A 17225-nucleotide genomic window follows, 5' to 3' on the forward strand; every position below is an offset into this window, starting at 1 on the left:
TGGCAAAGTCAGAAGCCATCCTGATCACCTTATTTTTTGAAAATTATCTATTTTTTTCTTCCTGGAAACTTATAGAATATTCTCTTTGTCAGCAGGATTCTGGAATTGCAAATTTATGTGCCTTAGTATGGATCTGTTTGTATTATTATGATGAGCACTTAATGAGTCTAGAAGATTTTCTTGAACAATATTTTGATGTTTTCTTTCCTTGTATATTTTTAAAGCTTTCTTTTCTCTGTGGTTTATTAAAACAGGGTGTTTTTTTCCTGGTATTTTTTTTTCCTTGTAAATCTTTTTTCTACTAGAGGCTTTGCTCTTACATCTTGTAACCAGTGGTTGTCTGCACATGATGAAGAGTAGGAGCTTACAAGGCAGATCAAGAGCTCTGAGCAGCCGAAGCCGGTTTGGCTCAGTGGATAGAGCGTCGGCCTGCGGACTGAAAGGTCCCGGGTTCGATTCCGGTCAAGGGCATGTACCTGGGTTGCAGGCACATCCCCAGTGGGAGATGTGCAGGAGGCAGCTGATCAATGTTTCTCTCTCATCGATGTTTCTCTCTCATCGATGTTTCTAACTCTCTAGCTCTCTCCCTTCCTCTCTGTAAAAAATCAATAAAATATATTTAAAAAAAAAAAAAAAAGAGCTCTGAGCAGGTGGAAGAGGCTTGTTAGGGCTGAACTGGCCACGAGCCTCTAGGGCAGCGGTTCTCAACCTGTGGGTCGCGACCCCTTTGGGGGTTGAACGACCCTTTCACAGGGGTCGCCTAAGACCATCGGAAAACATATATAATTACATATTGTTTTTGTGATTAATCACTATACTTTAATTATGTTCAGTTTGTAACAATGAAATTGGGGGTCACCACAACATGAGGAACTGTATTAAAGGGTCGCAGCATTAGGAAAGTTGAGAACCACTGCTCTAGGGGATTGTCAGTTGCACACCCTGGTATCTTTTGGTCTTTTCTCTTGTCTGCTTGGATCATCTAGAAAGCACTCTGCCTCCTGATTTAAGTTTTTCAGAAAATCTCCAGATGTCTGCAGATGCCTGAGGCAGCAGGCGCAGGGAATAGTAGGGGTGGTGGAGATCCTGCTCCACTCCTGACAGATTTCATCCTGCAGTGAATCCCATCTGCCTTTCCAGAGAGGCAGCACTGGCTGAGTCTTTGGAGGATTCTGTGGTGTAAATCAAGATGGTTCTCTGCTTTTCCCACTGTGGGCTTGCAAGTCCTGCCAGCTACTGATTTCCAGCTTCCAGAATTCTGTTGCTGTTGTCTTCTCTCCTTTTCTTCCCTTGTGGATTTGTCTTTTTTTTTTTTAATTGGAGCAAAATATACATAAAAAATTTATCACTGTAACCATTTTTAGGTATACAGTTGAGTGGCATTAAGTGCATTCACATTGTTGTGTGAGTTTGTCTTTTAATAATAAAATACAAATTAAAAAGCAAAGATTTTTAATGTGATTGTGGTGGTGTCTTAGGGGGGCAAAATTAGATGTGTGTAATCAGTCTAGCAGGAGGCATAATGCAGGTTTTCTGTTAACCCAGGCACTTCCTCTTTCTGACAGTTGAGTATAATGCAGGGGTGGGCAAACTTTTTGACTCGAGGGCCACAATGGGTTCTTAAACTGGACCAGAGGGCCGGAACAAAAGCGTGGATGGAGTGTTTATGTGAACTAATATAAATTCAAAGTAAACATCATTACATAAAAGGGTACGGTCTTTTTTTTTTTTAGTTTTATTCATTTCAAACGGGCCGAATCCGGCCCGCGGGCCGTAGTTTGCCCACGGCTGGTCCAGCTCCTAACCCCACACTGCTCGAACCCCAGCCACAGGGTTGTTCTTCTTTTGTTTTTCTCTCATGACCTTATACATGCCTCTGAATTATCACCTTGAGTTTCCCACACTGCCTGCCTGGCTCCCTTTGATGTCTGTTTGTGCACTGGGTCTTCCTCAGTGCTTGGCACATAGCCCATGCTCAGTTAAATGTCTGCATGAATGCCTGATGCCAGAATTTCAAAAGAGAACTCTTTCTCCTTTTTTCATAGGATATCCGCCACGAAGCCAGCGACTTCCCATGTAGAGTGGCCAAGCTTCCCAAAAACAAAAACCGAAACAGGTACAGAGATGTCAGTCCCTGTAAGTATTCACATCGCCATTCCCGCTCTTACTGCTTCCATTGCTCTTACTGCTTCCATTGCCCTTACTGCTTCCATTGCTCTACTGCTTCCATTGCGTGGGGCTCTTCTTCAACTGCAGGGCCTTTCAGTAAGACTCCTGTAGCCTGGGCGTTTGGTTATAAATCAGTAGCCATAGAGGTTTATGACTTGATTGTTTCCTATAACAAAGGCATTAGAGACTTATAGTAATGGTTCATTTTTCCACCATCATAGAAGGGATAAGGTTTCATTTTTCTGGAAAATTCAGCTAAATTCAGAGCACTATTTTAGCTTTGACTGTTTTTCTGATGAATCATTTTCCTACCAGCTGAAGCAGGAGAAATATATCCTTTTCTGGATGACTCAGCAACAGTATTATTATTAGACCCCAAGCATTGTATTGAACTGTGATAATGCCCTATGCAGGCATTCAGAGGTGGGAGCTGCTCACTCCTTCTACTAAAGGCACAAGTCAGCTCTGCTTGTCGAGTCCCACCCCCCTCTGCCACCGTTCTATTTCCAGCTGTTTTCTGCCGTTAGCTCTCAGTGTGCCTGCTGGCCTCTGGCAGCCTCTTCTGCCTTCTGAGTACTTGGCTCTCAGTCTACTGATATCTTGAAAGTAAATAAGTCAGTGTGTTAGAATTTGTATAAAGCAAGACACACTGGAACTTTGCCATCTCCTCTAGGCCACAGAAGCCTTTTTGCCTCACCTTCATGGTTTTTAGATATTGTCAGTAGGTGAGTTGTAACTGCCGACATCTCCTATGGCAGTATTCTCTGCCAGGGTAGAAGATTCTGTGGGTCATCCCTTAAGCATACTGCCCCTGTCAGCAGTGCTCCCTGCCCTGAATTGAACAGGGACCAGGCTTCTGGGAGGGGAGTTAAAATGGACCTAGGTTGGTACGGAGCTGTCTGTCTCTGATTGCTGCCACAATTCCCTGCCTAGGTTTCTATCTCAGCCTGCCACTTCCAGCTGTGTGGCTTTGAGCACAATGTTCTCTTCTCTGACCCTCAGTAAAACAGTAGTCATACTGAAGATGAAATACAGTAGCATCAGCCACTTGGCCTAGTGTCTCACTCAGAAATGGTGGCAGTGGCTGAGATCGTCATTAACTGAATGAAGGCAAATGCCAACAGCATCTAAATGCCTAGCATTCTAGGGCATCAGGTGGCACATGATTGTGCCCCAACACCTGACACTCTTGAGGTAGCTTGTCCAGGCTGTGACACATCAGAGATTATATATATTTTTTAAACTTCCTTGAGTGATTCTGCTGTGAGGTCCTGGCCAGCTGCCTGGACCTTGAAGGAACAGTTAGTGTTTGCATCTTTTAACATTGCCAGGAGATACCCTTTGTCTCTAGCTTTTGCTGTACTTTCTCTGAGTTAGTCAATAATGTGTTCAATATTTCTTTTCTCCATCTTTGATGAGTACTCAACTAAACGGTTTTATGAACCAGTTTTACAGAGAAAGAAAGCCTTTAAAATATTCTTCTAGGGAAACATTCCGAAACGTTTTATCCCCAATCTCACTTCTCATATTGTTATTTTCTCCCCTACATCCACTCTCCAGTAGAAAAACTAATTTGCTTTTAAGGTTATGGAGGAAATGAGAGAATGATTCAAGGTAGAAGGGGATCTTGTTATCTTCCATTCCAGTGAACAACTGAATGCTCACAGGAGTTGTTTGCCCAAGGTCCCCCAGCGCTGTTTTAACCCGCTCACATAACTCACCAGTGCCAGTCACATAATTTTTCTTCATGACCCACTTACATGTTATCAATCAAGCTATTTCAGTTTGTATTAACCTTCCACAATGAGAAAAAGTGTTCCAAATTGCTAATTTTCAAAATCATCTCTTTGGAATTTTTTAGAACAAAAAGCCCCAAACCATTTATCCTCACTAACTTCTTCCCCATTGAGCTGGGGAGAAGATGCTAGTTATGGGTGATCACCTGAGTTCATTATCCCTTATGTCAGCTGTTCTCAACCTGTGGATCTCGACCCCTTTGGGAGTCGAACGACCCTTTCATAGGGGTCGCCTAAGACCACCGGAAAACACATATATAATTACATATTGTTTTTGTGATTAATCACTATGCTTTAATTATGTTCAATTTGTAACAATGAAAATACATCCTGCATATCAGATATTTACATTACGATTCATAACAGTAGCAAGATTACAGTTATGAAGTAGCAACGAAAATAATTTTATGGTTGGGAGTCACCACAACATGAGGAACTGTATTAAAGGGTCACAGCATTAGGAAGTTGAGAACCACTGCCTTATGTTATATCAGAAATAAAAATCGTCACCTGTTGTTAGCTGCACTAGTAGGAATAGGAAAGTGGCCCTTGGGGAATCATTGTTACTTTGACAAAGTCATGGTAAAAGGGTGGGGGGGGGGGGGGGGAATGCTGTACTTTTTCACTAATCTGGACAGAACTTCCAAATGAGAGTTTATTTTTAAAAGCTATTCTGAAAGTTACATTTAATATACTTTCAGGGTTTTTTAATTCAAAATTACTTTATCTAGTAAAACACTTTTTTAAATGTCTTTGGTCATGACAGATTCTGGCTTGGAATGATTTAGAATTACTTAATATATTAAACTTGAACTTGAGAAAAAAAAAAAAACCTGTGTAAAGGAATTCAAGATGTGACTTTTCACACTGTTGTGTACTTAGGTCATTTAATCTTCAAACCTTTAGATGTAGGCTAAGTTGGGGTGTGCTCATAAATTCTATCCTATAAAAGTATATACAGCCCTAGCTGGTTTGGCTAAGTGGATAGAGCATCAGTCTGCAGACTGAATGGTCCCAGGTTCGATTCTGGTCAGGGGCACATATCTGAGTTTTAGGCTCGGGCCCCAGCCCTAGTGGGGTGCATGCAGGAGGCAACTAATCGATGTGTCTCACTCACATCGATGTTTCTCTCTCTGTGTGTCTCCCTTTCTTTCTACTCTCTCTAAAAAATCAATGGAAAAATATCCTTAGGTGAGGATTAACAACAACAAAAAACGTATATACATGATGGGGCAAAACTAGGTTTATAGTTGTGAGTACACAAAACAGTTCATTCTCGTGTTATTATTCATTGTTGTATTATTTTCCATATGAACCACTGTAAACCTGCTTTTACCCCATCCTGTATTAGGCATCAGAACAGATTTCTTGACATCTCCTCTCCCCAGTCTACCAAGTTGTGAGGACAGTAATAAGTGTCGTAGGAAGATACAACCTAAGCACAGATTTCCCAAATGGGACGTAATCCATGTTTTAGTGTAGTTTGTCCCTGTTGCTATTTAGTATTAGGTTTCAGACACTTCAGAAACCTTCCTGAAAGTTATCCCCATATTGATGATTGGTTTCCATTTAAAAGGCATTGCCTCAGCCAGTGTGAATGCCCTTCATGCTACCAACTCAACTTCTTTGCTTTCCCTATGGGTGCACTGCCTGTGTAGACACTTTGGTCATCCAGGATTAACCTCTGAGTTCTGATTTGCCTTTCAGTTGACCATAGTCGGATTAAACTACATCAAGAAGATAACGACTATATCAATGCTAGTTTGATAAAAATGGAAGAAGCGCAGAGAAGTTACATTCTTACCCAGGTAAACCCGGGATTGTCTGAATTTTTTTTAATGGTTTTTGCCTTGCTTGATGTCCATTGAAGCGTTTTAGAGTGCTGTTACTACACCTCAAATAAAATCAACCACATTCTGTAGAAGTTCAGGTTTTAAACCACCCATAAAAGCAACAAGGTAGGAAAAAATCCTCCTTCAGAGATTCAGTTTGGTTGTAACACTAATCTTTCTGAGAAGTATGACATTGCTGGGCTTATGAGAAACAGCATTTAAATGCAGAATTGCCTGTGGTCTGTTCACAGAGGCAGCAGAGCTGTGGCTAGAGAAGGGCCTGTACCTGTATTGATTCCATAAGTGCCTCAGAGAATTGAATGCTTCTCATGGAAGTCTTAGAGGTGTGGTAGTTACTAGGAACTTTTGTCCAGATACCCATTCAGAATTCTGTGGCATGGTCCTCCTTTTTTGGTCCAGAAAAAAACCATTAGAGTATGTGAACAAGGATGCAAAATCACTTAAAATTCCCATTGGCTTTGGCATCTTTATGGAAAGGATCATAAAAGTGGTTTAATAATTGATCTTCTTGTGAAACATTTACTGGTAGAAGGCCCAAAACAATGGGTTTCTGGGAATGGGGATAAAGGAAATTCTTTTTGATTTTCTCAAGTCTTATTCTGTTATCTGTAAGTTAGTCTAAACTATCTAAGTTTCTCTCTTTTTGTTTTCTTATTCCATATCAGTTTATCAGTCTTTTATATGGCTCTGAGTTGTAGGGTGATTTTGAACATCAGAATTCTGTCTAATATTTGGAAATTAAAATTATGGAGAAGCCAGAAAGCACTATGAACAAAGGGCTGCTTTTGGGGCAGGGAGCTTAGATGAGGGCATATAAGTTGTGGCCCTTCTTCTCTGCCCCTTTTTTGTCCTGTCCCAGTTCCCCATGTCCATGACCATAATCAGCCCAGATGCCTCCCAGTTTTAATGTATGGAACGTCAGCCATGCAGTGTTCACTTCTGTGGGCTATTGAGTAAGTTCTTGGTATATGAGTAGGGGACAGGCCATTACTGGGATGGTTGGGGTGGGCTGGGGTGGGGTGATAAGGAGGAAGATCCTTCGTGGTGTCAAACTGGTGGGAAGAGGTTGAGGCAAAAGTGGCTTCTTGGGAACTTGTCTTTTCAGAAGAAGTCAAGTCTTACTTCCTGATTTCAGCCATTCAACTTTGTGTGGGGTCAGGAAGTCCAAAGCAGAGATTCATAGGTGTATATTCATAGTCAAATGGAATTGAAAAAAATCACCATGGAAACTTTTGTTCCCTGTCTTCCCCATCTCTTTGCCCTGACAATTACTTGGCACATCTGAAGTTCTGTCCGTTTGAAGGGTGGCACCACAGATGTATCTAGCTGCTGACATGGTCTCCCTTTGCCCTGGGATTTACAAAAGGGATTAAAGCAGCCTGACCCAAAAAGTTGCACCTCTAGATAGTATGACTGAAACATTTTCCAAACCACAAAACCAAGAAAACCCTGCCCGTTTTTTAATTTTCATTATTGTTCATTATGTAAATAATACCAGTCTTTTTGAAAATCAGAGGTATAGATGTGTTGTAGAGAATAATGTCAACAGTGCCCACCTTCACCTTCCCCATGAAGTGTTGGCTAAGTTTGGTATGTATCCTTTCAGATCTTCTGGTTTTTTAATTGATTTTAGAAGGGAGAGGGGGAGAGAGAGAGAGAAATAGAAACATCAATGCTGACAGTCATCAATCAGTTGCCTTATGCAGGCCCCCTACTGGGGATTGAACTCACAACCTAGGCATGTGCCCTGACTGGGAATTGAGCCATGACTTCCTCGTTCATGGGTCGATACTCAACCACTGAGCCACACCAGCCAGGCTCCTTTCGGATCCTATGTGATATTTAATCCCTCAGATCCATTCTAAGCTGGAGTGATGTTGGAGGGTAGGGAAGGCAACAACTGGTAACCAGAGCCAGAGAGCTGCATCTGCTGAAGGCCCGGTGAGGGATCCTCATGCTCGGGTGAGAGACTGAAAGGCCTGCGTGGCCAGCCAGGAGGCCATGTGATTCAAGGAGCCACTTTTCTGTTAGTTTGGGGGAAAGGGTTACACATGTAATCCCCGTTGTCTGAGTCCTACGGCATGTATGTGGAGTGCAAACTTTTGGGTCAGACAGCAAGTCTGAGGTAAGTTCAGAAAAGAAAAGGAGAGCACTAAGTGTTTGCCTGGGCAAGGAAAGTGTGGTGAGACTCCAGGGGAAAACACGTGAAGAATAAGGAGAAATTGGATGAAAACAAGTAAGAATGGAAACCATTCCAGTGCTGGAGGAGATAGGTCTTACTGAAAACAGACAAACTTGAAGCACTTGTACCCTTGTACTCACTAAACATCTATGCCCTTTGTACGTGGGCTAGAGTGAGACAGGCCAGCTGCCTGGCAGTCACTCCATCATGACCCTTGGACCACCTGACTGACCACCTGACAACAACTGATGTGTTGTCCACATCTCTTATGTTCCATGGTCCAAGGATAAAGGCTGTCTATGGTCAGGTTTACCATTATTAATAGTAATAATAATAGCTAACATCTCATTGGTTGTTTACTATGTTCCAGGTACTGTGGGAAGACATTGATATATGGAACATAGTTAATTTTCAAACCCCTATGAGTAGAAGCTCACTAGTTTTGCTTAATATTCTTCTGCACCTGATAGTTTTGCCTAATAGGTGGATGCTAGTGGAGCCCTTTGACCAGCCTAAACCAGAAAGCAGAATCAGTGTTTTTTGTGTGTGTTTTTTTAATATATTTTATTGATTTTTTACAGAGAGGAAGGGAGAGGGACAGAGAGTTAGAAACATCGATGAGAGAGAAACATCTATCAGCTGCCTCCTGCGCTCCCCCTACTGGGGATGTGCCCACAACCAAGGTACATGCCCTTGACCGGAATCAAACCTGGGACTCTTCAGTCCGCAGGCTGACGCTCTATCCACTGAGCCAAACTGGTTAGGGCAGAATCAGTGTTTTTTTTCCCGCCCTTGTGGATCAGCCCTGAGATGTGGAAATGACCTTTCACCATGTGTTAGAATATAGAATTGTGGTTACTGACCACTAGGCAGGGAGAGTTGGGTCTCTGGCCCAGCTTCTGCCCCCACTCTGCCTCAGGGCACTGTTATCTGCTAGTTGCCAATGATGAGCTTGCACTGGAATATGTTTCTGTATAAATGGCATGCACTTTGTGGGTTGTTTTTTTGCAGGGCCCTTTGCCTAATACGTGTGGTCACTTTTGGGAGATGGTGTGGGAGCAGAAAAGCAGGGGCGTGGTCATGCTCAATAGAGTGATGGAGAAGGGATCGGTAAGTGTGCGTTTACTTATTCTTATATCACTGTCTATCTGTGTCAGTTACAATGTTAACAGTTTCTTTTTTATTAAAAAAATTAAAGAGGTACTATATAAATACATGTTTATTATAAACAAGTCAGATAAATAAGTGAATTAAAAAGAGAGACAAAGGTAAAATTGCCCTGTCCCCTTCCCACCCGCCATCAATGAGCTTCTCTCCAGAGTTTTTTTTTTTTGTTGTTAATTCTCACCGGAGGATATTTTTTCATTGATTTTTAGACAGAGTGGAAGGGAGGAGGAGAGACAGAGAGAGAAACGTAGACGTGAGAGAGACACATCAATTGGTTGCCTCCTGCACCAGCCCCGACTAGAGCTGGGATCCACCCTGCAACCAAGATAAGTGCCCTTGACCAGAATCGAACCCGGGACCCTTCAGTCCGAGGGCTGACACTCTATCTGCTGAGCCACACCAGTTAGGGCTCTCTCTCCAGAGTCTGATGTGTGTGCTCTGCTTCACCCTCACCTGGGGTTCCTGCTCTGCTGGGGTGCATTATGGAGCTGTGGAGCCATAGTTTCGTTTTGAAAGGCCAATGTCTACTGTGTCTTCACATTAGCTTTTCTGGCTGTGGGAATGGCTGGACTCTGTATTTGCCTCTGTAAAATCCCAGCCGCTTGGCTCCTGGCCACATTCTTCAGTGTGGACACTATCAGCTTACGCATTTATTTCAGGATTTGTGTTACCCTTTCTTCCAAGTTCTTTGCACCTCTCAAAACATCCCTCAGTCTGGTATGTGGACTAAAGGTGTGTGTTTGTTCAGGCCATCACCCCCCCCCCCCCCCCTGGTGCATCTGTCCCTTTAGCCATCCTCACCACCCTGCTTTCCAACCTCTCTCCTGTCTGTTCTGACCCTGCATCCAGAATGACCTTTCTAAACCCAGTCTCACCACACTTCTTCCCTCTGAAAACCCTTCTGGGACTCCTCCTGCCTCCTAGTAATATGTAAGGTGGCTGCAGGATCCAGCGTGATATTGAGTGTGGTTGGGCCTCAGTTAACTTGGACCCTAATCTTCCACCTCTGACTCCAGCCAGAACAAACCTTTTTTTTTTTTTTTTTTTTTTTCATTTTCTTGACAGCTTACCATGTTCTCTAGGCTAAGGATCTGAATCATAGTGCCCACCCTCACCCCATTTCCAGGTGTCCTCAGATTGCTTCCCCTCTGGTCAGCCGTAGCTTGTGATGCCTTCCCTTCCTACATGGCTTATTCTGCAGGATTGCCTGTTAAAAGCCTGTCTCTGTGTAAGACTCCATGCATGCCCAGCACAAGTGTGGTATTCAACATAGCAAACAGATGCCACCTCCCCACTACCCAGGTCCTTCCCTCCTCCCCCAACACCTGGCTCAGCTGGGGCTCTCCAGCCTCAGAGGTGAAGCCCCAGGAAAAGGCTAGTTGAGGATTCTTCTATGAACCGGTGCTCAGGAGCAGAGAACTGGGTGTGCTGGGCCTGCCAGGTGCCAGTACTGTGCTCTCCTGAGCGTGGTTAGGCACAGCTCTCCCAGCTATCCCGACCATCTTGGGACACAGTTATGGCCAGAAGAACATGAAGGCTCCAAAGAAGCCACTTCTCCAAAGAAAGCACAGTCATGGCCCTAGAGAGTAAAAAGAAGTAACACATCAAAGGAAACACGGCAATAAAAATGGAGGCATTCACCACAAAGCCTCTCTGCTCCCCCCTCAGGAGAAATGGTCTCAGTTACAGCAGATAATCCTCTTACTACAGCACGTATTTAAAATTGTGTATTTTACCTCTGTCCTCTATTCTCAAAGGGAACTATTTATTTGCTCAATAATAATGAAGCGCTTACCTTTGTGTTGACGTTGATGAAATAATGCTTTTGTCATTTTTTCAGTGAAAGTGGTGTTTAATTTTTTCTGCTTCGTTGGCTTGATTAGTAAAATGTGAAGTTGCAAATGTGAAGGAAGCCCCTACCAGTCACCACTCTTGTCAGCAATTTTGAATAAAGAAACAAAACGTTAGGTTCCCACAGCACACATTCTCCCCAAGGGAAAGTGAAACATGGTGGCCTTTGCAGGTGTTAACACAGATCACCATTCGGGGATTTTCAGCCTGGGCCCTGCTTGCGTAGGGCTGCAGCATCCCTGGTCTCCACAGTGTAGGCGCCAGCAGCAACCCCGCCCCCAGATGTAGCAACCAAAAATGTCCCCTGACATTGCTCGTTATCCCGTGGGAGGCAGAATTGTCCCTGGTTGACTGTTCTAGATGATGTAAAGGGTGGGAGTTTTAAATCAAGACTCATTGCCCTAGCCGGCTTGGCTCAGTGGATAGAGCGTCGGCCTGCGGACTGAAGGGTCCCAGGTTCGATTCAGGCCAAGGGCACATGCCTGGGTTGTGGGCTCAGTCCCCAGTGGGGGTGTGCAGGAGGCAGCCAATCAATGATTCTTTCTCATCATTGATGTTTCTATCTCTCTCTCCTTCTCCCTTCCTCTCTGAAACCAATAAAGAAAAGAAATATATTTAAAAATAAAAATAAAAAATAAATAAATCAAGACTCATTTATTCAAAAATCATCAAATATGATAGCATTTACTTTAATTTATTTGTTGCTAAAAGTTCGGGTAAAACCTCTTTGTTGTTTGCACACTGTTTGCTTTAACCAACGTAGTCGCAGTACAACAAGGAGCAGTGTCCCAGCACTGTAGCTGCATGTTCGTCACCAGGCCTCGCTCTTGATTATCTCCCGCCCATGGCTGACCGACCATAAGTGAACCATAGATCCACTGTAACAACCCCACCCCTTGGATTGCTATGTCGGCCATTACGACAACATGGCTGGTTGGTTTTGTTATAGTTTATTGTGATAACATGACAGTAGTCCCTACTTTCCTTTATAACTTTTCACTCAGGGTTATTTGGGCATGAAAAGCAGCATATGACGACATTTTCATTTGGCAGCAACAGTATCATCCCATAAGGACTGACTGGCAAAAAGTATAAGAAGATGCAATGTCTTATTTGCTCAGCTAATCTAATTATAAACTATCCTCACAGCCATGGTAAAAACCAGTTTGCAGAGCATTTCCATTTCATGTATGTTTGTTTTCTGGTTTCCTTCCTTCACCAAATAGTGTAGGATGTTCTCTTCTTATTTTTGGCAGACCTGTTTGTTACCCTTTTGGGACCCTGTGCTTCCTGGAAAACAGTGTGCAGAAAATGATTGTGTATGTTAGACTGTGGTCATGCAAATGGCCAAATTGATTTGATTTCAGTATTAACTGTAGGTGTGTCAATGTAGAACGTGATATGTATGTAGGATTGGGATTGTTGTTTAGGCAGGGGAAATAAACAAGGTGAGTTTAGCTTGTTATTCCAGAAGTATGGCTTATGTCTCTCCTGAAATCCCTACTAAAGGCGCTGTTTGATTTCAAGTGCTTTTGGGGCTCATCCATCTCTCTCATGCTCTGCTTAGTTCTCTGTGTTGATCATTCTGTGGAAAAGCCAACTGGACTGTCACAGGGTCACCCTGATGACTTTCATAGATTTTTCTTCAGGTTGCCTAGCTATTTGTTTTAGGAGGTCCCAAGGGCGCACTCTCTCTTTTTCTCCCTTTCACATACATACACAGGTCACTCACATCTGCCTTCATGGCAGTAACCGCAACTAGGACAATACGGCCATGTTGCTGTTTGGTGCCAATCCAAGGCATGCCTCAGTTGGAATCCTGGAGAAAGACCGCTTTCTAACTAACTCTTCTTTTCAGGTCGTATATTTCTCTTTAATAGGATAACAGGAAGTAGTGAGCTTGTGCTTATTTTGTGTTTCTAAAACAAATTTTATACAGGAAATGACAGAGCAGAGTGTGGCATGTTACTGTAGATGCCTAAGAGTTCTCAAAAGTAAACTTTTGATTGACACTTAGGGTTGCCAGAATGCCTCAGTTGTAGAGTTCCAGAGCCTTGGTCTTTACCCAGATTACAGAGCTTTATTAGGCTTAGTGGGTGCTTGCTGTTTGGAGGTGGGATTTAGAAACTCATCTTCCCTGCTCAGGAAACATGAAAACATTGGCCTCTTGGTGATGGGCTTTTCTGTGTCCCTGCTCCTTTATCCCATTCTCTCTGCACTTGCCATGTTGGGTGCTCTTGCCAACAAACATGGTTTTGAACTTGCCCAGACAATCACTTTGTTTCTGGGGTCTTAAGGAATGACAGGTCTAATTATTTGACCCGTGGGAATAAACGCATCCTTTAAAGGTCTTCTAAAGTCTTGCTTCCAGCTGCCCCACCTATTTTGGCCAAGCATGGGTCTTGCCTTTCATTAATGTTTCTGTGTCCTGAGAGGCAGAATTGCCTCGATGCTGACAGATTGGTCCCATTCCAGAGGTTAGTTTATCTTTGGCAGCTCATCATCAATATGGGGGGAGGGTGACAGGGGTGAAGCTGGCCAAGAATTTCAAACAGGCCTGTGTCCAGGCTCTTAGAAAGTCCTATAGCCTTCTGTTTTGGGACCGTGGAGTTAGATGTCGTGTTGGCATCGCATGCTGGTGTTCTTGATTTGTCTGTTTTTGCTTTGTTTTTTGGTCGTGTGCAGATTTAGCGGAGCAGGATCGATGGGCGTTTGTGGTTCTGTGTTCATCATTCTCAAGAGCCTCCTGGCTCCTCATTGCCCAGGTGATGGATGCCACAGGTTCCCAGGCCTGCTGCCAGAGTCACTGTGGTCTAGGGCCTCCTTTGGCCCCGTCTTCCGCTGCTCCTCTGAGATGGGCTTCTTTGTAGTCAGTGCCTAGGAATTCCTAGACATCCTTCCAAAATACCACTGTCAGAGCCTGCTTCTTCCACCGAGCCTTCTCTGATCTCTTTCCCATAACCTCAGCCAGCCTGAGACATTTACCCCTTCTGAATTCCCAGGGCACATCCATAGTGTTTTCTCCTCAGCACTTCCCTCTGGCTATCTTGTCACTGCTGGGCATGAACAGCCTGTCATGATAGACAGTTGGCCCTGGAGGGACTCCCTCCACTTCCTGTGGCATTTCAGACACAGCCATCCTTTGCCTCGGAGGTGGTGTTGAGTGTTGACTGCATGTTGAATTACAAGTGTCTTGAATTTGTACCATTTCCCAAGGAGCTATTTGCACACACTGATACTTCATTCTATGGAAACCATAACATCTTTGAGGTTCCATCATAGACAGCTTAGCCCTCGTCTACCAGCTGTTTTTGACCAGAACAGTCATCAGCAAGCAGAAATGATAGGCACTGGCACAGAAATTTAGCTCAAGCAAAATATGCCATAAAATGTGAGTCAAATTCTTAAACTCTAAATGAAACCAAATCTTTGGAATTTTACTTGCTTTAAAGAAAAGGTTATTCAAGACCATAAAGTAGTTTCTGAAATTATTAAGCTAAAACATCAATAGTGTTTTTCTGAACTGAAGCAAAGCAGAGCAGAATGAAAGTGCAGGATGAGGCAGTGGGTGATCCCATGCCTTGGAGGAGCCCCTCTCCAAACCTTTGCTGAATAGTTTTCATGTAATATCAGCCCTCCAATCTTTCAAAGTGTTTCGAATGGTCTCTTCTAGCCATGTTTTCAATTAGCCTGTTATTTTCCCCAGGGTAAGGTGTCTGCACTATGCCACCAGCACTGATCAGATTCCTAGCAATCTTTAAAATGGTTATATAAAGTACTTTGTGAGAGACTGAACATTTTGTGTAATATGGCTTCCCCTCGTAGGTGATAGGGAAAGGATCTGACCCATGAAACACCGCACTGTCTGATTACCAGGGAGCTGCTGGCTTGGAAGTCTGTACCCTGCCTGCACAACTAGCCGTGATTAGATCTTCACAGGCCCCTCCCTATCTCCCCAAAGGGAAGGGAGGTTATGCTAATGGTGACTTCCAAGGTCAGAAAACCTCAGGCCTTTGGGTTTTCTTCAAGTTCATGGAAGGTACTTCGAACCTTCTGTCATAGGAAAACAGTCATTTGCTCACAGTAATTCGCTGTTATTTTCTCCCCTAGTTAAAATGTGCACAGTACTGGCCACAAGAAGAAGAAAAAGAAATGATCTTTGAAGACACAAATTTGAAATTAACATTGATCTCTGAAGATATTAAGTCATATTACACAGTACGACAACTAGAATTGGAAAACCTGACAGTAAGTATGGCATGTACTTAAGTATTTCACACGGTTACTGGTTGAGATTTATTTTTCTTTGGGTGATAATTACCCAATTCCAATTTTCCTGGTTTTGTATACCCTGAGCAAGATGTGGTTTTGGCACTATGATGAGCAGACCTTACCTGCTTATTTACCATATCATCAGAGGTGTCTTGAGTGGCAAGGGAGGGGTCTTATATACCTCTTTTCCTATGTAGCTCACTCTCTCTCTCTAAACTCGAACATTAGGCAACAACAGTTCTTAGGAGAGGGGAGTTTCTTATCTAAAACTTAATCTGTTCCTACCTTTGCAGCTATAGAGGATTGAAAGGTCAGCCTGCAGGTTAAATACCAGCAGAGCATGCTGCCTTCTTTCATTGTCTGTGGCCTGTCTTCTGAAGAGAGGGGAAAGGGTCCTTCTAGGGCTCAGCCCAGTTTCCTATGATTCATACATAGCCAGTGTAAGTTTTCTAGGTGAGGTCTTAGGTTTATTTGTTGTGGGAAGAATTGATAATACTGAAGGCTGGCTTATTAGTAAAAGGTGGTGCTGGAACATGGCAAGACACTATGTTAAGAAGCTGCACCACAGAAGGCCCTGCCCCTGAGGGTTCTGAATCACTCACCTGGAGCCATCTCTCTGAGGAGCCCATAGCTCAAGGCAGCTCCTGGGGACATGCCCAATCGAGGTGGTCAGCCACTACCTTCTGAAACTAGAGTGCCTGGGATTGATCCTGGCCCACCATAGCAAACTGTCAGGCTCTGGGAAAGGGGCAGATGGCTCATCGTGTCTTAGTTTTCTGATAGTTGGAGGAGGTAATATATGTGAAGTGTTAGAGCAGCTCCAGGCCTAGAGCATGTGCTCAGGAAGGGTTAGCAGTGCTGTGGGATTGAAGTCACATGGGATCATTCTAGGAGCAGCACAGATGACCAATTAAAGACAAAGTCGGGGTGGGAATCACATGGATTGGGGCTTCCAGGCAGCATTAAAGAGTAAGGATCTGCGTCTGAGTTACGTTTGTTGCTTAGGTGCTCTCCAGTCATCATGACTCCAGCTGCTGAATTTAGTAGTTGAAGTAGGTGGAGAGCATAGCACAGGTCACTGTGAAGTAGAGAACAGGTTAAAATCGCGTGGCTTTTGAGGAATGCAGCAGTGTGGTTTATCTGAGTGCTCTCTCTCTTCTCCCTCTGTGATAGCTCAAGCTGTGAGCCCTGCCCTAGCCATGCACGGAGGCTCAAGGGAGTGATTTATGGAGGGGCTTGATGGAGGATTTCAGGAGTAATGTTGGCAGCAGGCTGGAATGCGCCTGAAGGATTATGTAGTAGACTTTTTAAAATGCTTTTGAGCATTTGCAAGCCCGATATATGAAGAATGACTTCTGGTAAGCTCTTGAGAATAGTTCTCCTGCTTGTTGAGGGAAACGGAATTTGGATGGAGCAGAAGAGGCTTGTGCTGTGTTGGTGGTGGAGCAGATACAGCCGCTCAGAGGCCTCAGTGTTAGTTAGGAGGATCTGTTTGCTCTAACAGGCTTCATTTTTAAAATGTCTCTTCTCGGACATATGTATCTGTTCAAGCACAGATCGAGAATGAATTCCTTGAGAACAAGCTGGGCAGGTGGAGGGAGGGTATAAACAAGAGATAACCCACATCATCTTCAGGATTAAAAGAGATAACTCACCTTTGGCAAACTTTTAAATATATACTAAGTGCTTTTCTTTCCCTAAAAAATAGAAGAGGCATTTCTTTTTTAAGCCAGTAAAATATTAGGAGATCATTTGCTAGGGAGGAAAGAATGGAATTGCTTAGTGTCCTATATGATAAAGAGCTAACATGCTAAATAGACCGGACAGAACTTTCTGGAACAACCTTCTGTAATGACCAGTGGGCGGGGCCACAAGGGCCAAGCTCTTTGCACGAATTTCATGCACCAGGCCTCTAGTGATTCTATAAATTACCCT

The 17225-nt window shown here is 43.6% G+C and overlaps 1 protein-coding gene across 17 annotated transcripts in view; it reads left to right on the forward strand.

The window, feature by feature from the left end:
• PTPN1 (protein tyrosine phosphatase non-receptor type 1) overlaps positions 1–17225 on the forward strand; it is a 76483-nt gene that overhangs the window by 49763 nt on the left and 9495 nt on the right. For 13 of the 17 annotated variants that reach the window (XR_004969849.1, XR_004969850.1, XR_004969851.1 and 10 more), the window contains 4 exons: positions 2046–2136; positions 5673–5773; positions 9012–9110; positions 15129–15266. Coding sequence is in view for 8 of the 17 variants with exons in the window: in XM_036321446.1 (XP_036177339.1) it covers positions 2046–2136; positions 5673–5773; positions 9012–9110; positions 15129–15266 (429 nt within the window). In the remaining 9 variants the exon portion in view is untranslated. The remainder of the gene's footprint in view (positions 1–2045; positions 2137–5672; positions 5774–9011; positions 9111–15128; positions 15267–17225) is intronic. The other 4 variants (XM_036321450.1, XM_036321449.1, XM_036321451.1 and 1 more) reach the window with 4 other exon arrangements.

The sequence above is a fragment of the Myotis myotis genome, unplaced genomic scaffold (genome assembly GCF_014108235.1).
Source record: "Myotis myotis isolate mMyoMyo1 unplaced genomic scaffold, mMyoMyo1.p scaffold_m19_p_9, whole genome shotgun sequence".
Lineage (NCBI taxonomy): Eukaryota > Metazoa > Chordata > Mammalia > Chiroptera > Vespertilionidae > Myotis > Myotis myotis.